Source organism: Plecotus auritus, assembly GCF_963455305.1.
Source record: "Plecotus auritus genome assembly, chromosome: 7".
Classification (NCBI taxonomy): Eukaryota; Metazoa; Chordata; class Mammalia; order Chiroptera; family Vespertilionidae; genus Plecotus; species Plecotus auritus.
Window position 1 is genome coordinate 70,334,668 of NC_137774.1, and position 20,084 is coordinate 70,354,751.

At 51.8% G+C, this 20,084-nt stretch overlaps 1 protein-coding gene across 5 annotated transcripts in view; it reads right to left on the reverse strand.

Annotated features, from left to right (window-relative positions):
- Window positions 1-23: 23 nt before the first annotated feature.
- Window positions 24-20,084, reverse strand: part of IFT140 (intraflagellar transport 140) — a 107,660-nt gene continuing 87,599 nt past the window's right edge. For 4 of the 5 annotated variants that reach the window (XM_080679083.1, XM_080679084.1, XM_080679085.1 and 1 more), the window contains exons 19-30: window positions 14,706-14,883; window positions 13,676-13,866; window positions 13,076-13,171; window positions 12,580-12,712; window positions 12,339-12,482; window positions 11,550-11,678; window positions 11,221-11,403; window positions 7,752-7,958; window positions 7,294-7,506; window positions 7,050-7,216; window positions 5,439-5,580; window positions 24-798 (exon numbers count right to left, since the gene is read on the reverse strand). In XM_080679083.1, coding sequence (XP_080535209.1) covers window positions 592-798; window positions 5,439-5,580; window positions 7,050-7,216; window positions 7,294-7,506; window positions 7,752-7,958; window positions 11,221-11,403; window positions 11,550-11,678; window positions 12,339-12,482; window positions 12,580-12,712; window positions 13,076-13,171; window positions 13,676-13,866; window positions 14,706-14,883 — 1,990 coding nt within the window. In that variant the 3' untranslated portion in view covers window positions 24-591. The remainder of the gene's footprint in view (window positions 799-5,438; window positions 5,581-7,049; window positions 7,217-7,293; window positions 7,507-7,751; window positions 7,959-11,220; window positions 11,404-11,549; window positions 11,679-12,338; window positions 12,483-12,579; window positions 12,713-13,075; window positions 13,172-13,675; window positions 13,867-14,705; window positions 14,884-20,084) is intronic. The other variant, XM_080679087.1, reaches the window with a different exon arrangement.

Below are 20,084 nucleotides of genomic sequence, written 5' to 3' on the forward strand. Positions count from 1 at the left end.
GGCAGGACGGGGACACACGCCTCTGAGGAAATAAACTTTATTAGGAGAGCTTCAGCGGCTGGTGGGTGGAGCCCGGGGTCCCCCTCCCCTCAAGATGTCATGGTGCCAGCTCCTCCCTCACAGTGGGAGCTGGTGCCAGGGCACAGGCTGCCTGACAGAGAACCCACCCACTGGCCCACGCTCTGGTGTCTGCTCAGGATGGTCCTGTGGTCAGGAACTGTGTATCTTGCTGGAAACTGTTGGGTGCATGTCAAGCAGCCTTCTTGGGTGCTGGGAGGAGGCACAGTGAATATACTAACATCTTCAGTTTGCGAAGTTCTAGAAGTTTCTTAGGCTTCATAATCTGTGCTTGGAGAATGCCACGGGAAAAAATGAATCAACTCCCTCAACAGTAAAGGGGCTAAGCCAAAATTCCGAAGGACCAGAAACGTGCAAGGGATGGCTTAAAATTGCACACTTGCCTTCTAAGCATGCCGCCTGTGCCCTGGGCTCTCCAGCTATGTACTCAAAAAGTTTTTTCAAAAAGATAGGCTCTTGCTGCTATTGGTAACTAGGAAGTTCCAGAAGAGCTGTCGCAGCAGCAGCAGGCCCTCAGGGGTCGTTCTCTACCTCCTCCATCACCTCCTCGTCCACCTCCTTGGGGTCCTCCATACTGCTGTGGTGGATCCGCTCCGGCACGATGCGCGCCAGAGGGATGCCCAGGCCCTGGTGCACGGCGTCCACAGTCCGCTGGTTCACGTAGTAGGACACCTTGGCAGGGGGAAGCCGCCTCCGCATCTCCTCCAGGTACTTGTAGGCCTGCGTCATACAGAACAGCCATTACTGGGTTAGTTCACATCAGAACCAAGGGCCCACGCCCTTCACTGCAATGGTTCCTTGAACTCCCGACCGCAGAGGTCAGAGGAAAGCTGTCCCTGCTTCTGGAGGGAGGGACTGGGTGCAATGTGCAACTTTGCAGCCTTTCCAAGGGCGGTGGTTTCTGGGGACAGCCCGCGCAGACTTTGATGGCCGGCGCTGTAAGCTGTGATTAGCACGACCAGCTGAACAGGTACAGCCAGCTTCCTGGGAGCACTGTGAGCAAGCGGCCCCTGTGTGTTCTGGGACCATGCTCCTTTTAGGATGTGTAAGCACACCCAGGGAGACTTTGAAGGAAGGATGGGTTCACATCTTCATCTTTTTCATGTATGTTGGGGCATATGCGAGTCTGGCCAGTTTGGCTCAGTGAATAGGGCATCGGCCTGTAGACTGAAGGGTCCCAGATTTGATTCTGGTCAAGGGCACATGCCTGGGTTGCAGGCTTGATCCCCAGTAGGGGGCATGCAGGAGGCAGCCGATCAATGATTCTTTCTCATCATTGATGTTTCTCTCTCTCCCTCTCCCTTCCTCTCTGAAATCAATAAAAATATATTAATTTTTTAAAAAGAAGTGCCTACACTGAGGAGAAGGGAAGGAAGCAGAGCTGATGAGGGAAGAACTAGGTGGTCAGAAAGGACCCAGCGGTGTAACTGCTTGGTCTCAGAGCTGATTTCTTCAATAAAGGGTGGAGCAGAGTTTCTGGAAGGAAGACATGGTCACCAAAGACAGATGAAGGACAACAAAGAAACGTTACTAGACATCTGACCCCTGCAGATGTCACTGTCCAACTGTCAGGACTTGACTCAACAGGCAGTGAGAACTGAGTGGGCGGGAGGAAAATGAAGTAAGAAGTTTGGGGGGGCGGGGAGAGAGAGAGAGAGAGAGAGAGAGAGAGAGAGAGAGAGAGAGAGAGAAACATTAATGTGAGAAAGACACATCGATTAGTTGCCTCCCACGTGCAGCATGATGGGGGCGGGAATGGGGGGGTGCAGAGGATGCAGTGGTCTGAGAATCTTCACAGTCCAATTTTGTCTTTATTTCACTTTTTTCTCCTTGTCGAGATTAGATTTAGAGTTGTTTTCTCCCAACAAAAACATGAATGAGTGGACATGGTGGGGGGCAAAGAGGAAATAAGTGCTCAGATCAGGAAATCCGGGTTTCATGGTGCTGACTTTTCACACTGCGGGGAGCTGCTGCTGAATTCTGGAAATTTCCTGTGAATTCTGGAATCCTGAGCCTAATGAGGCTGGCATAGTTCACTAGCAATATTTCTGAAACTAACTTGTCAATACTCAGTTTGTGAGACTAAGGGGAACCGAGAGATTCCTTGGGGTCACTGTAGTCTCACCAGAAAAACGATCTGCTAGTTAATGCAGCGGGTGGTTGAAGGAGATGTTGCAGGCAGAGCAAAATCTATATGACATCTTTTGGAATACAAAGGAAAAATGCATCCAGGAATAATTGTTATGTTGGCTATCAGAGGATTATGATGGAAAAGAATGAGGAGAAAAGCTTCCGGTAATGGCAGAGTAATTCATGTTAGACCAGTGGTCGGCAAACTCATTAGTCAACAGAGCCAAATATCAACAGTACAGCGATTGAAATTTCTTTTGAGAGCCAACTTTTTTAAACAAACTTCTTCTAACGCCACTTCTTCAAAATAGACTCGCCCAGGCCTTGGTATTTTGTGGAAGAGCCACACTCAAGGGGCCAAAGAGCCGCATGTGGCTCGCAAGCCGCAGTTTGCCGACCACTGTGTTAGACCAACCTTCCCACACACAAAAAGAACTTAAAGGGCCCTGGGGAACAACCTCGGGCAGGAAGACGAGGGAATTGACAGGTGGAAGACGGAGGAGCAGAAGGTGAGTTTCTATCTAATTGTAACTTTTATCACATGGGAGGCCCCAGCCAGGGCTACTGTGAGAAGCTAAAAGTCACGTAGAAAAAAAAAGGCCCATAGAAACCCATACCCTTAACCCATACTGGCTTAAAAACCAGCATCAGAATTGGGGTCAAGCCTAACAGCTGGAATGTGAGGAAATGCTGGAAAGGAGAGAGTCATTGAGGGGGGAGCTCACATTCTGAGTGTGAACTCCACCCTGATCTCTGGTGGACTTTGCACTCTTTGAGTGGTGGGGACAGGGGCAGACTTCAAGGAGCCGGACCAGAGCTAAATATTGAGCAGAGATTCTAGCAGCTGCCCAACGCGGGGGAGAGTTTAGACTCTGAGTTGAGCAAAGATGATTACAGAAAGGAAGGAAGGGAGGGAGGGGAAAGAAACAAACAGTAATATTCTTTGGAGGAACATAATGGAATCCAGATGATGTCTACGGACATCATCATCAAACTGCTTAGAACAAAATATAAAAAGAAAACTCAGAGGGAGTGAGGAAGGGGGAGAGACAAAGCGAGCATGCATGCTCCAGACCTGCCGAGGGTCCTTCTGAGTCTTTATCTGAATAATGACCAGCGCATGTGTGTGAGGAAAGCACCGAGGCCAGGGAAAGACCTAAGAAAGGAGCAGGAGGAACAGTCCTGGAGACGGAGCACAGAGGCCAGTAGTTCACACTCCGCCAGCCAGGGTGGGGAGGCCTGCCAGCACTGGGCACCGAGAGTTCTCAGAAGGGCACTGCCTTGGTGATGCGATGAAATCAGCCCTAGACTCAAAGCTGGCAGATCATGTGTCTGATCAAGGAAATGTATCTAGAACTTATAAAGACCACAATCAACAATAAGACAAACACCCAAATAAAATGATCTGAACAGTCACAGGAGAAGGTATGCAGACAGCCAGTGAGTCACTTAGTCATGAAGAAAGTGGACATTAAAACCACAATGAGATTCCACCACCCACCCACCATGATGGCTGAAATAACAGACTGATCATACCAAATGCTGGTGAAGATGAGGAAACACTAGTGTGGGTTGTGAGCTAAATTCGTTATTTGCATGGAACATCATTCTTATTTGTAAAAACGACTGAAAGATAAACTGTGGCTGTTCAGACTTGGTTATGTGGCAGATATTTTTTCAAAAATGAACCAAGTGAAACTGTCACTTTAAGGAAAATAGTAACTGACAGTATTTTTGCCAAGGATAAAATGTGAGTTTTGGCTCAGTGGATAGAGCGTCGGCCTGCGGACTGAAGGGTCCCGGGTTCGATGCCGGTCAAGGGCATGTACCTTGGCTGCGGGCACATCCCAGTGGGAGGTGTGCAGGAGGCAGCTGATTGATGTTTCTCTCTCATCGATGTTTCTAGCTCTCTATCCCTCTCCCTTCCTCTCTGTGAAATATCAATAAAATTAAAAAAAAAAAATGTGAGTTTTCAAACAAAGTTAGAATTTCAGGCCACCATGAGCTGGAGATTTTCACAGTACTTAAAAGACTTTTCTGATGAGATTGGTGGTGATATCAGCAAATGAGAATTTAAAAATATGTATAATGAAATGTGTTGACATTTGTCTAACTCAGTGAACCAATATTTTGCAAATGACCAACATGATTTTACAAAATCATGTAGGTGTACAAGATCCAAGATAAACCCATGGGCCAATGCAGCAGAGCACAAGATGTACAGCGGTAGGGCTTCCGTTTCTCCCTGCAACTAACTGTTAGGAAACAGCACTCATTGGTGTAGTGTCAAAGAGGATCTACAAATACCCGAGAATGCGATTAAATACCCCTCCCAGTTAAAATTGGTGGATATAATTCACATAAAGTGGGTGCTCATAGCTTTCCTAGGGCAAAAGGGTCCAAAATGTTTGAGAACCACTCTGTTAAACTGAATTATCAGAATCTTCCACAAAGAAACTTCCAAACCAGGTAGGTTCACATACGCATTCTATCTAACAGGTAAGGAAGAAATGACACAAGTCTTCCATAAACTCTTTCAGAAGGTACAGGAGATGGGCCTGGTTCCTAGTGTTCGATAAGACTAGAATAACCCTGATACGAACCATGAAAAAGAAAATACAGTTTGGTAGTTTCTTTGAAAGTTAAACATACACTCACCCTATGACCCAGCAATTCAACACCCAGGTGTCTATGTAAGTATTAGCAATCTAAGGGGTGGAGGGGCAGGATGTCCACACCTCTCAAATTGGCTCAAAAAATACCCATTTCGTGTATACAATAGAAATGTAAAGGCATACATCCAGAATGAATAAATAAATATGACAAAATGTTAAAAACTGATGATCTGGTAAAAGAACTACACTTGGGTTCTATTATTCTTGTAACTTCTTAGTTTGAAGTTATTTCAAAATAAAAAAGGCTAGCTCGGTTGATGTGGCGCAATGGAGGTCACAGTTCAATGCCCGGTCAGGGCACATGCCTGGGTTGCGGGCTCGATCCCCAGTGTGGGCGTGCAGGAGGCAGCCAAACAATGATTTTCATCATTGATGTTTCCATCTCTTTCTCCCTCTCCCTTCCTCTCTGAACCCAATAAAAAATATATTTTTTTAAAAGGCTAAAATAAAAAAAAACAGAAAAACATAAAACAGGAGCGGTGCCTCCATGGTGAGCTCCCTACTCCTGCAGGCTGAGAGTGGGAAGCTGAGCCATCCGTCATCCTGAAACCTCACCATCTGGAACTCCTCCATCTGCAGGTAGTGCTCCACAAGGAAGCCATAGACGTCCCCGATGCGAATGGTGCTGTCCAGGTCTGGCTCCTCCAGGAGCAGCGCGCACTGCTTGACTGACTCCTTGGGGTCCTCGCCATACGTCCTGCCGAGAGCAGAGATAGCCTGAGCCCAGCCCAGGACACAGACTGGCTATCAGAGGTCAGAGCGGGCCCTCTGCCCCAAAAGGAGATCACAGGAACCAGGGACAAATCTTTTGTGAAGGTAATTCTTGTGAATTAAAATAACTAAGGAGTTCATTCATAAATTCACTCATTCACTTAACAAAAACTTACTGACTGCTCAGAATGCCAGTATTGCGCTTCGGCAAAGATTTGTCAATCCTAGTCCCTGCCCAGGAAACAGTCTACAGAGGGGCAGTGTGATGCAGGGAGGACGGACCAGGGGGCTGAGGAAGTTGGGCAGGGGGTTGGCATGAACAAAGGCCTGTGCAGTGACAAGTTTGTGGTTTGTGGAAGAGCAGCAAGTGGCTCAAGGCGACTGGCTGGAGCCTCTAGGGCAGGGGTGGGGAATGTCCAGCCCTTGGGCCATATAAGGCCCATGAAATCATTGTCTGGCCCTACCTAGGCATTAGGGGTGAGTTAATTAATTGTTTGACCAAATATAGCAGGCTAATTTTTTAAAGTTGATCATTTTGTATGGCCTGCGAATGATGTTATAAACATCCAAATGGCCCTTGGCAGAGAAAATGTTCCCCACCTTTGCTCTAGGGGCTCAGCTCCCACTTCAATAGGACCAGCTGGCCTGTTCCTGTCGAGCCCCAACTTGGCCACCCCAGGCACGCCGCCCTCTGGCCCTCACGAGTCCCCCCACTCCATCCACAATGTCCTGTCCTGTTGCTGCACAGTCGTTGCTGCCCAATCTCCTCCCTTCTCCCTCCTGTATCTCAGACTCAGCAGATATTCCAGAACTTATGCATCCAAGTGAGCGGTGCCCCTAAAGGAGCCCCACTTTGCACAGCAATGTTCAAAATATGTTTGGAACTCTTTCAAAGGCCTGTTCTCAGATAAGGAAAATGCTTTCATTGGTTTAGACAGAAGCTGAGCTGCTGCTTACACAGTGGGCTCTTGGAAAAGCTGGATGAGTTGCCAATAAAAACTGGTGTCATGTACAAATCCAGATTTGTGGTCTCTCCTAATTACAGAGAAAATGTACTGCCCAAGCCTCCTCCCCACAGGCTCTGAGCCGCCTCCATGGGGGGAGCATAGGTTTGATCACCACAGTTCCTGCCACCCGGGGTACAATAGCCCCTCTCATAGAATACCCTGCCCGCCCCTGCCCACAGATTGGTCTCTGGTTGTTTCTTGAACAATCTTCCCAAACATGTGCCCAGGCTCTAAGGGGACCCCCAAGAGGAGCTCAGACATGTTCCTGTCTAGGTGTCCAGGAAGTTCCTTTGAAGAATGTTTCCTGGAAATTGAACCTGGGTCTGGTCCCTGGCAGTGAGGGGGAGCCGGGGAGTCATGAAGCATGAGCAGGAGCCTGGGGAGCTTCTCAGGGCTTCCCTGGGGCCCGAGGTGCAGTGCCCGCCTCCCAGCCTCCTCAGGAACGCACCTGCGGGCCTGAATGAACCGCTTCACCAGCGTCATCTTGCTCTGAAGCTGCGCCAGCTTGGTCTCCTGGTCCAGGGGGCTCTTGGTCTTGGCCTTGGACAAGCACTTGTAGGCCTCAGTGAGCGCCCCGTGGGCCTTGTCGTAGTTCTGGTATTCATTGATCTCCACCTGAGCAGACGAGACTATCAGGACCCAGGGGCCAAGGACCCCACCAAGGGCCCCCAGCCTGTGAGCAGGGGCTATACCTGGGCACAGGCATCATAAAAACTCGCCAGCAGGTCCAAGGCCCGCCCCTTGGTGTAGAAGCTGATGATGGTCTTCATGGTCTCCGGCTCCTTCCGCCAGTCCAGGGACTGGAGGTAGTTGGCCGCCATGATGTAGTTTTCCTTTTGCCTCGAGACAGCCGCAAAGAACACAATTTTCTCCGTGTCCCCAGACTTGAGCAGCGCTCTCATGGCCTATGAGGAGAAGGAGCCAGGGTGAGGCTGGGAGCTCGGAGCATGGCCTGTCACCTCCGCTACAGCAGGCGCCTGCTGGGTCCATGCCAGGCACGAGCTCAGGGCTCCTGGTTCCCTCAGGCACTCTTTAGAACCCGGGCTGGGAAAGCTCACCCACATTGGGTTAAACTCAGGACCAAAGGGAAACGGTGCCCTGGGCACGAGCTCCTGACGGACAGTGCGAGTGACCGCTCCGGCCTGCTCACCTTGAGCTTGTTCCCGGCCTGTGTGTACTTCTTGGTCGCTAGGTGGTAGTTGCCCTGGCGCATGCAGCAGTTGGCAATCTGCTCCAGCAGCTCGCGCCGCGACTCTTCTGACAGGTCTGCGCAGTCCTTGGACACGGTCATCTTTTCGGCCATCTCCTCGGTGATGGTCATGTTCTGCTCCAGGCAAAGCTGCAGGGCTTCCTGATACTGGGAAGGGGCCACAGACACTGAGGCGGGGCAGTCACCCTCCCACCCACCACCTCCGCAGAGGAAGCTGGAGCCAGGCTCAGTGGTGGCATTTCATTGTCTCTCATGCTACTAACATTCTGGAATGCAATGAAGGAAATGTGGAGCTCAAAAGAATCTTATATTTGTTGTGGGAGAAAAAGGAAACCAGAAATTAATTTTCTTCTAGAATTCTTTTGAAATTTTTAAATTGAGGAGTTTAATTAATTAAATGTCTTTAAAATTTAAGAAAACATTTATATTTTTCATAGGAATATGTCTTGGGGGAAAAAGAATTGTGTCTTGGAGATGATTCCACCTCAGTATACAAGGAACTGCACCTCCTTTTGACAGCTGTGTAGTATTCCACTCTACGGAGAACCATAGCTAATTTAATGCGTCCTGCTGACAAACAGGAGTGGGTTATCTTTTGCTGGTACAGCCCTGTGTTTATGCCACTCTCACATGTATAAATGTGTTGTTAGGATAACTTCTGAGGACAGGAAGTGCTGGGTCAAGGGGATGCAATTTTACTTGTAACAGGCCTGCTTGGGTTCCCACCCACAGCCTGAGTACATTTGTTTCCCATGACAATCTAGCGGGCTTTCCGACCTTTTTACCTTTACTAGCCTAATTCATGAAAAATGGAATCTCCTTGAGTTTTGAGCTTATTATGAGTGATACTGAGTATCCATCCATATTCTTCGTTCTTTCCCTTTGAGTTTTTGGTAACTTTCTCATAGATTTATACAAACTCTATACATATGAAGAAAATTAGCTTTTAGGTAGAATATATTTTCCTCCATTTTATTATTTATCTTTGCTTTTTATGGTGTTTTCTCCGTGTGCTATTTTCAAATTTGGTGGAATTGATCAGTCTTCTCCACTATGGCTTTGGGTTTAAATCATAGAGAATGCCTTCCCTCCTTTAAGACCACATGACATCTCATAACTTCTGGTGGAAATACTGCTATTTCACTGACAAGCTTATACTTCTACCCACCAGGAATTTACTCGGATGTAGGACATGAGTAGGGTTTCTCCCAGAGGTTACCTGATTGTATCAGCCCCATTACTGAACAGCTCATCTTTTCTTCATGGTTGTGAATGCTCCTGCATCTCATACTCAACATGCATACATATATGGCTCTACTTCTAGATTTCTAATATTTTCCGCTGATCAAGCACAGACCCTAATTATTCTAGCTTTGATATACTTTAAGGTCTGGGAAGTTTAATGACCTCTTATTAGTCTTCTTTTCCAGATTTTCCCTGGCTATTCCAGTTTATCTGTTTTCACTGTGAAACTATAGAGTCCACTTATCCAGCTACAGAGAGCCTGTGGTGTTCTTCTCTTAATTCTCAGGTTAAGTGTGAGACTGCCTTAGGAAGCATCAGATGTACATCTGTTGGGTCTTTCTAACCAAGAACACGATAGGTGCCTTTTCATTTGTTCAAAAATGTCTTCATCACTCAGTAGTGAAAGACAAAACTGCATAATTCTGGCTGCATAGAGAAAGATCTTTTATTTCTTTTAGTGGTATAAATATATTTTTATTGATTTCAGAGAGGAAGGGAGAGGGAGAGAGAGATAGAAACACAATGATGAGAGAGAATCATTGATCGGCTGCCTCCTGCATGCCCCACACTGGGGATCAAGCCCGAAATCTGGACATGTGCCCTGACAGGGAATCGAACTGTGAGCTCCTGGTTCATAGGTCAACGCTCAACCACTGGGCCATGCCAGCCAGGCAGAAGAAAGATCTTTTAAGTGGATACGCATGCCCTGGCCAGATAGCTCAGTTGGTTAGAGTGTCATCCAGATATGCTAAGGTTGCAGGTTCAATCCTTAGCCAGAGCACAAATAAAATCAACCAATGAATGCATGAATGGGTGAAACTACAAATCACTATTTCTCTCTCTCTTTCTCCCCCTTCCTTTCTCTCTCTCTCTCTCAAATCAATTTTAAAAAATGGATAAGCTAGCCTAGTCGGCATGGCTCAGTGGCTCTGCGTTGACTTATGAACTAGGAGGTCACAGTTTGATTCCTGGTCAGAGCACATGCCCGGGTTGCATCCCCAATCGGGGGCATGCAGGAGGCAGACAATCAGTGATTCTCTCTTGTCATTGATGTTTCTATCTCTCCCTTCCTCTCCCTTACTCCCTGAAATCAATAAAAATTATAAAAATAAATAAAAAATAATAAATGGATAGGCTAAATTTGTATGATTAACAATTTTTATTATATCTCCATTCATTTTCTATCAAGGAGAATTTTTTTACTTAAAAAAATGAGTGCACATGCCTATGAGGAAGGCTACTACCAATTTTCTATTAACTAGAAAAATAACAAGTGCTGGTGAGGATGTGGAGAAATTGGGACCCTTGGGCACTATTAGTGGGAATGTGAAATAGTGCAGCCACTGTGGAAAACAGTATGGCAGTTCCTCAAAAAATTAAAAGTTACCATATGATCTGGCAACTCCATTTCTGGATAAATACCCAAAAGAATTGAAAGAAGGGTCTCGAAGAGATATCTGTACACCGATGTTCTTAGCAACATTATCCACAATAGTCGAAAGACAGAAATAACTCAAGTGTCCATCTATGGGTGAATTGACAGGCAAATGTGGAATATTATTCAGTCTTAAATAGGAAGGAAACTCTGCAATATGTTACAACATGGATGCACCTCCAGGACATTATGCTCAGAGAAATAAGCCAGTCACAAAAGGGCAAAAACTGTGTAATTCCACTCATATGCTGTCCCTAGAGCAGTCAAGTTCGTAGAGACAGCAAGTACAATGAAGGGTGCCAGGGCTGGTGAGGCGGTAGTTGTTTAATGGGGACAAGATGCTAAGATGAAAGAGTTCTAGAGACTGGCTGCATGAAAACGTGCATGCACCTACTGCTACTGTGCTAGACACTTAAAAAACGGCGAAGATGGTAAGTTTTAAATTTTGTTACGTGCATTTTGTCACACACACAAACAAGATGAGTGGAACTCCCTAGTTATAATTTGAAGACACAGGTGAAATGGGCAGTGAGTCCACATTCGGGTCGGCTATAAAGATAGGCTTATTCTCAGCCCTTTGCCCCAGGGAGGCTGCAGCCACAGCCTTCCCCATGAAACTGTAATCACGAGACAGTGAAGCCGAGTTCACTGTGCCTGTGGAAATGGTGAGTGACCCTGGGGCTTCAGAGCCCGCATGTGTGCCTGGCGGGGACCCTGCCGTCTCCATACCTTCTTGGCGGCCAGCAGCAGTTCCACTGCCTTCTCATACTGATTGTGCTCAAGGAAGAAGTCTGAGCAGCGGGCCAGGAGGGCAGGGTCCGACTTCTCATCCAGGTCCTCTGCGATGAGCTGCAGGGCCCCAAACTGCTGGGTGGCGAAGGCCAGCTCCAGGGCCTTAGAGAAGTGGCCGGCCTGTGGACAGCAGGGGAACTCTGAGCAGCTGCCGGACTCCTGGATCCGGAGGCCACTGGAGTGGTCCCCTTGCATCCAGGTAAGTCCCCTGTACCTGGGAGCCGTGGGCTGCACCCCTTCGGGTCCAGGGCAGGGCCGCCCCTCACCTTGTGGTAGAGCATGACCGCTCTGTCCATCTGCTCGCCCTTCTCCTCGTAGTAGCATGCCGCCTCAATCATGTCCTTGGGGGAGCTCAGCAGGGCCAAGTTCATGAGCTGGTCATCCAGGCCGTTCTCCTGTGGGAGGGGGGCGGGCACTGCTCAGTGGTTTCTGCTCTGGTCTGTGAATGATGCTGTGCGGGGCCCATCTTCCCTGTTTGACACACCAATCCACGTGATCGTGGTTTCCAGTGAGTGTCATGTCTTACTGGATGTGTGTAGCAGAATTTTCTGAGTTTTCCTTTCCCCCCTATTACACAGAACACTGTGGGGACTAGTTTACGTGAGGCCTTCCACATTTTGGATTTTCCAGGAGTGAGGCCCTGGGCTGGAACACTTTTATGGACACACAGTGTGCAGTAGCTTTCTGTGAAAGGCCTACTGTTGACAAGGCCATAAGCAATGAGCCAGCCTCAGTGTGGGCTCAGAAGTCCGCGGACATCCAGTGACACTTCCTTGCTTTACAAACACCATCAGGGAGGAGAGAGCGGGGAAGGAGGGGCAGAGATGGGGAAGCAGGGACAGAGATGAGTGTGACAGGCAGAGTGAGGCCTGAGTGGTAGAAACCAGGCCAGATGGGAGATACAATGCTCATGATACAATTCTCTAACTTTTCTGTTTGGAAATCTCGTAATCGATTGTGGGAAACGATGACAAAGCACCCTTTTCCATTTTCCACCTGCCTGGGTTTAACTGCATCCGCCCGCTGCTCCGTGTGTGCTGCATGTGGCCACCTACCTTGCACAGACGGATGGCATTGTTGAAGGCCTGAGCACGCGTGTAGAAGTGCACTGCCTGCCTCACCTCCTCCTGGCTCTCGTACTGCCGGGCCAGGTGATAGGACGCAGCCCAGTTTCCTGTCTCGTTGGCTATTTCGGCAGCCTAGAAAAACAGCAGAGAGACCTGGGGGTCTGTCTGCAGCTCACTCCCCCCACAGGGCCAACTTCACCCACAGGGCCGACCCCCAGAACGTGCCTACCTTCTGAATGTTGCCCTGGAAGCAGTGAATGCGGACCAGGGAGAAGTAGTCTTGTGTCAGCTCATAGTAGCGCAGCGCGGCGTCCATCTCTGCCTGACTTTCCAGGTACTGGGCCCACCACCTCCACAGGGTCCTGCCAGTAGCCCGTAGGTATCCCTCAGGTCCCCACTCCCACTGGAAATGAGCCCCCGGGTCCCAAATGCCACCCTCAGAGTGTACTTCCCATGACCAGCAGCCAGGAAGCGTGGAAGCTAGGTGGACAAGAGTGAGGTCTCCGAAGTCTGAAGGAACCTCGTCCAGAGGAACCCCACCCCCGCCCATCGACCTTCTTCCACCCAGCATCCTGGGATCTGGCTCTGAGGGACCAAGAGGGTAATTCACACTCTCACATGTAAAGCTTCAGAAGGAGGTTCCCTGAGCATCCCTGGGCCCGCCGCTCCCATATGCAAACTCAGCCTCCCTTGCCATGTCCCCTCACCCAGTGGGGGACACTCACTTGTCCTTCATCTTATTGATGTAGAGCTCCAGTGACTGCAGGTCCTCGGAGAGCATCCTGGGCACCTCGAAGCGGTGGGTGTCTGACTTCTCGTAGCTGCAAGAGGAGAGAAGGAGCAGCTAGTTCCCACGGTCTCAGCCGTGTTCAGTGCATGGAAACAGGCCTGAGCCTCTCTCCCTGCCTATAGCTCTGTGGCCCGTGGACCCGCTGTCAGGAGACAGTGGGGCTTCCTCGCTGCTCCAGGCCTGCCCTGGAGAGGGCTCAGCTGTGGCCGGGCGCCCAGGCACCACCACCAGCACTGCTCTGGGAGGCACCACGCTGGACTGGGGCTGCAGCAGTGCCACCAGCTGAGCCCAGGTCTCTCAGCATGCCCAGAACCCGAGGCAGCCAGGTAAAGCCGTGGCCCTGTCTCTGAGGTTCTCTTAAAGCAACAACTCAAGCTCTCCTTGGAAGACACCTACTGAGGCCACCACCTGCCCTAAGAAGGTGCCTCTGTCTAGACTCTTCCTCTGAGAACCTCTTTGGCCACCTCATTGGAGCAGAGAAAAAAGCAAGAGGCAACCAGGGCCTGTCCCTGGCCCCCTGGCCGCCCCCGCTCACTAGCTGAGGGCCAGGCTGCAGTCGGCGCTGGCCTCCAGGTGCTTGGCGTAGTTGTAGTAGGTGGTGCGCAGGTGGACACGGTCCTGGTGTTCGGTGACTTCTATGGCTTTTTGCCACTGGCCGGAGGCCTGGTAGAGCTTGTTGAGAAGGTCGTAGCGCTGGCATTTCTTGTACAGCTGCTCAGCCTCCTCCTGAAGAAGGGAGTGCACGTCAGCGCAGTCACTGCTCTGGCTCCCACATGACCCACCACAGACGCCACATGTGCTGCCAACCAGCCCATGACGAAGACGCATACCATGCCGAGGACAGATGGACACTTCAGGTTGTATTCTGAGACCTACACGATGAATGCTACATGCCGATGTGGCATCCCCATCTCCACGAAGAGCTGAGCCCACCCAGGCCTGTGTCCAGTGGGGATGTCTTTGCCAGCCTGCTGCCATGCCCTAGGAACAGCCTTCGCTCACCCCTGCAGACCAGGGGCCAAGGGCTGACCACTCAGGCGTGCCCCTAGTTTGCCATGTTTTCTGTGGGTGGAACCATGTTCTTCCATGTAGCAGACACATGGGTACCCCACATCCCTCCTCTCAGAGGGTGTGCCTCCCCACCCCCCACATGGTGCAGGCCATCTGAACTGCCCCGGCCACAGCCCACACCATCTGGCAACTCAGCTTCTGCCTCCTGAGTCTGTCAGTCTCTCTAGGCCTCCTGGGGTACGATAGGTCATGAGCTCCATGAACAGCAGGGCAGGCAGGAGACCTGGCAGAGGGGAGAGAGGCCTGGGGGGCTCCTTGGCGACTTCATCTCCTTTTTGGCTTAAGCTAGTTTAAGAGGGTTTGTGTTCCTTGCAACCAAATGGGCCAGACAAGACTATACCATGGCCTTCCCTCTTAGGCCGCAAGCAGGCACCCCTGGAAAGCCAGCAGGGGCCCCGCCTCTATGGCCAGGTCCTCTGCCCCAGAGCCCAGCTGGCAAAGGAGCAAGGAGCACCCTCTGGGCAGCGGGCCCATCCGTCCGTTGCCTGACTCACCAACATGCCCAGCTGTATGGCCAGCACAGCCACACGGGCCTCCAGCTCTGGCTCCTGCTCAGCCTCCCGCAGTGCTCGCGCTCCACGTGCATGGCCCATGTTGCCCAAGCACACCTTGGCGACGTCCAGCCGCTGGGTCTTCACACACATGCGTGCCATGTTCTCCCAGACAGCCTCACTGCGATAGAGAGCATGGCAGCTCCATTAGCTTCCAGCCCCCCAACCTTGGGCCCCATCTCGACCAATGCCAGGCAGTGCAGAGGACCTAGGTGGACATGCATAGTCATTAAGAAGGGAGACAAATGGGTTCCACCCACAGAAAACATGGCAAACTAGGGGCCACATACCCCCAGAAGGAAACGTATGTGTCCTCCGGGTCCCATGGCTGGTGCACGACCTCTCACGGCACCTGCTCCTGAGCATCCCTGGGATACGGCTCCTTATACCAGGGTCCCGCCCACAGTCCCAGGATTCCTGCATTTCCCCTGCAGTGGACAGGATGACGCAGTCCCATGAAGAGAGGAGTTCCTTCTTTGTAGGTTGACAAATGCCCACGTCTCTTTCCTCAGTAGGTCCATTTGCTCAGCAAACACTGGCTTCTTGGCCACATCCATCACACCCACAGGGGGTCCAGGACAGCTCCTCCTCTCCCCTATCCCAGAGCTGGTGGGGTGAGGTCTGGGGGCCTGCAGAGCAAGCTGAGGAGTGGGACCGAAGAGCTGCCCTGAGGCCCCCAGGACTCCTGGTCCATCCCCACAGGCCTCATAGTGTCATCAGGGCACTCGGCTGGGCGCACCCCATCAAAGGTTCAGGGGCACAGGTTCCTCCTGTTCATTGTAAGGTTTCTAGAGTGTTCACTCCCTCTGACACTGACCTGGGGCTCCTGCCCCACTCCCTGGCAGGTCCCAGGCTCAGTGTGAGCCTGGAAATGGTTCCAGACCCTGGACGCCACTCTGCAAGAATGATGAAGCTCCACAAAACTCAATCCAGTGTCCTTGCAGGGGCTGCCTGAGAGGACACTCTCTGGCCCTTCCTTCTGGGTGGTCCTCAGGCCCATAGGCCCTGGCCCTGAGCTCAGACCCAGGCCCTTCCCAAACTTCAAGGTGTGCGCTCCACCCACGAAGGCAAAGGTAACAATTGCGCTCACTGCATCGTCTCCTGTGGACCAAATGGATGTCTTCCTATCATAATACCTGCGGTCCATGCACATGCTTATATACACATGGGCCTGCACACGCATGAACATGCACTCTGACACTTAGGTACAGGTATGGACAACCACATGCTTGTGCACATGCATACCCTTGTAAACAGACTCACACACGAATCCCCAGCTGCTCCTCTGGGGCCCTCCCTTCAGATGAAGCCTGGCCTGAGGCAGGGCAGGCCCTGGAGCAGGTGGGCTGGCGCTGCTGCTCTCCCACCCACCTGGGATCAGCTGAGCAGCATGAGAGACTCAGGCCACTCCGCTCATAGGGTCAGGACAGGGGCCTCTGAGAGGCGCAGCCAAGGTCCTGGAGAGGCAGTGGTGCTCCATGTGCACGGCCCAGATTGTAGCCTCAGTGCCGTGGGCATTTTCCTAATGGCCTTGCCTGAGCTAAGCCCAAGGATGGACGAGGAAAGTGGGCGACTTTCATGTCAGGCTTCCTGGCAGGACATAATTGGGGTGAAAGCAGCTCCTGAGATGGGAAGCACCAGGGCCGACAGAAGCTGGGCGTTTGTCCAGTGGGACAGGCCTCACTGTGGGTGTCTGTGGTCTAAATGCTGCACATCTAGGTGCCCTTCCCTGCAGGCGAACGTATACTTTCGTGTTTTTGGCTCTACTTGGGTCCTGCTAGAACTTTTTAAAATCCACCAGATATAACTACTGAGGGACGGCCGAAAGTGCAGGGGTGATGCGCCCCAGGTGGCCACGGCCTGGAGGAGACAGGCCTGGTGAGAGGGGACGCTGGAGCTCAATCCCCTTTGATAACCGCACAGGGGACTTCCCACGGCGCTGAGGAACAGGACCCAGTCAGTAATTTCTGGGATGGGAGCCAATGGTAGAGCTTTCAATGGGCAAAGCCACCCCGCAACTCCACTCCTCTCCTTCGGACTCAGACAAACAGGTGCTGAGAGCAGAAGCCTTACAACACACCAGCTCAGGCACGGCAGCTGTTTCTTGCCCGGGCCAGTGCTGCGGTGACATCCGAGTCAGCCCCTCCTGCCCCTTCCCCATCCAGCGGTTTCAGGCAAGAAATCACCTCCTCTGTACCACACTTCCTTACAATAAGCGGAAAATCGGAGCTTGTCTCCCTCATCCTCATGTGCTAGTGGGAATGCACGTGGAAGCACCTTGGGTGGAAAGCCAGTTGTCTAGAAACACACATCTGTATGCAGCCTGGATGCCGCCCCTACTGAGGTGGGGGCTCGCTGGAGCCCTGAGGGTCTAGGAGGCAGCCTCGGACCCAGTAACAAGGCTTTCCAAAATACCGCTCGCTGGTCCTAGAAATGACAGCTAGTAAGAGCACCAAGTCCTGGGTCAAATCTGGAATCTCAAAGCAGACACCGGTCTCACCCACAGCTTCTAGTCAATTCTGCACAACTCCTATCTCTCCACTGGCAGACCTGACAGGAAGTTGTCACTTCTCAGAGACTTCTCATTCCCTTTTAAACATGCCTCAGTGCTTCCAAGGTTTGGCCCCAGAGTAGGCGTGGGCAACACTGGGCAGTGGGTAGCGGTCTGGGGTTTGGGCTCATCCTGGCCTTCCCCGGCTGCTGTGCAAGACTCTGGTTAGACATGGCCCCCCGCTTTTTTTAAATATCTTTATTGATTTCAGAGAGGAAAGGAGAGGGAGAGAGAGAAACATCAATGAGGAGAGAGAATCATTGATAGGCTGCTTCCTGCACACCCCCTACTGGGGATGGAGCCTGCAACCCAGGCATGTGGCCTGACCGAGAATCGAACCATGACCTCCTGGTTCATGGGTCAAGGCTCAACCACTGAGCCACACAGGCTGGGCGACATGGGGCCTTTTATGCTCCCTTTCCAAAAGATTTCACACGACTGGAACCTCATTTAAAATACTCTATGCCAAGGGTGTAAGACAGTGGTCGGCAAACTCATTAGTCAACAGAGCCAAATACCAACAGTACAACGACTGAAATTTCTTTTGAGAGCCGAAAACCGACTTCTGCGCATGGGCCACGAAGTTTCAATCGCACTGTAAGTGCGCGCCTGCACGTGGTATTTTGTGGAAGAGCCACACTCAAGGTGCCAAAGAGCCACATGTGGCTCGCGAGCCGCGGTTTGCCGACCACTGGTGTAAGAGACCAGTGTGAGGGCGATGATGAGGGCTGAGGGTGACCTCTTCTGTCCCCTCTCCCTTCCCTCTGCCTTGTCTTAAAAGCAGATGGTTGATATTGGAATCCAATTAAACTGGAAAGCAACCTGAACAAGCAGAGAAACCGGGGAACCTCGTATCAGCACTCTCCCAGTGGGCAGACCTGGGCTGCGCGTCTCCCCGTCCCCCCGTGCGGCGGCTGTGTGCTTTGCCAGTATCAAGCGCTCTTGGGAGAAGAGGACGGGGCCCTGTTGACCTGACTGGGGTTCCCTGTACCTCCATGTACATCGGGCATGCTGTGTGCCCATATGTGACAAAGGGCTCTGTCCTTGGATTTAAATCTCCACCAAGTGGGAGCTCGAGAAAGTGTGTGCTGGAAGCTCTTCCTGGGTGTTCCCGCTGGGCCGGGCTGCCCAAGCGAACCACAGTGGGGCAGGCATCTCCCCACACTGCTGAATGCAGGACAGCCGAGAATGTCCACCCAAAGGCTGGCTGAGTCCTTGGCTGGCCTCCAGCACAGCATCAGCACCGCACACAGCTGCCTCTCCATGGGCAGCTTCAGCTCAAGTGTGCGCTTCTGGGATTTGTGCATCCAATATATATATCCCAAGAAGCAAACACTGCCTGTCTCCATCCAAGTCTTGAGAGTTTCCTGTTGTCTGAGCCAGTATGTGGACAGCACGCACATCTGCACTTCATCAACTCAGAGAGGCGCCTGCGCACGAGGCAGACGGGGCAGCTGAGGGGCCGGCCTGAAACCGGCCCAACTTTCTGGAAAGCATGTCCTCTGAGAAGCTGCTAGATCCAGCCCCAGAGTCCCCTCTTCTTAGCCTGCTCCATGGAGACCCCCTGCCAGAGCATGGATGACTGGAGGATTAACAGCCTCATATTCTACCAAGCAGCACACACTGTTGCCAAATCTCCCCGCCTCTCTGCTCTAAGATAAGCAGTCCTGTTTGCCCGTGTGCGGGAACAGGAGGCACACGCAGGCGCTGCCCTGGACCCCACGCAGGACCCAAGATCAGGAACTCTGGAGGACAGGAAGGCCCATGGCCCGACTTCCATCCCCCACGGGACCCCCACGGTCAAATGGGTGTCGGGGTGTGTCCTCTGAGGACAGGATCACTCCTAACTCAAGTCCAGCAGCTACCAGGCCTGCTGCTCTCCCTGCCCCACCCCCTCCACCATGAGCCAGAATCTGGGGAAATGACTGAGGGTGCAGGGCCTGATGACCCGGCAGAGTCCCTTGAGGACTTCCAGGGGATCCTGGCCCTTCCCTGCCCAGCCTGGGAAGCAGCTGGCTGGAGCTGGCCCAGTGGCTGCTCCACAGGCAAGCAAAGCCAGAGCTTTGCTTCTGAGACCATGTGCTGCTTTTTATCAGAAATGAGCCATTTAAAGACTCCCTAAGAAACAGTGATTTACATCCACAAGGAGGGGAGCTGATCCTCTTCTAATGGAGACTTGGGGGAAACTGCCTTTCCGAGGCCTCGATCTACTGCTCTGTGCACTCAAGAGCTCGTGAGTGTTTGGACCACTCACCCCAGGCCTGCTCCATGAGAGAAGGGGCTGCCTGTGGGAATGAAGGCAGACAAAACCACCAGGCCCTCCCCCATCCAGTCCTGGGAAGCCAGAGACAGGACCACAGGGAGGGGGGTGGGAACAGCCGCTTTTCTCCTGGCACAAGCTGTGGAAAGTGGTGAGAATCCTAAAATAGGTCAAATCCCTCAGAGAATTTGGACAGACGTTTCTTGGGACCCAGATTCTCCAAAGAATGCAGACTTAGTGGCGTGGGGAGCCTCACCCTGTGCGCGGCACCCACAGGCCCCATGCGGCACCCAGAGGCCCGGAGCACACCTGGGACCGAAAGCACTCAGGGCCAGGGCTTCCACGGCTGGGCAGCCCGTTTGGTACCCACGGCTGGGAACTCTCCGGAGCTCCAGAAGTGGGGAGGTGATAGGTGAGGACTGAGGAGACCAGACCAGCTGACCCCCACTGACCCCCATCGCATCATCTCTGGACCTCTCTGAGCCCCAACTCTCTCTCCTGTGAGGGTGCT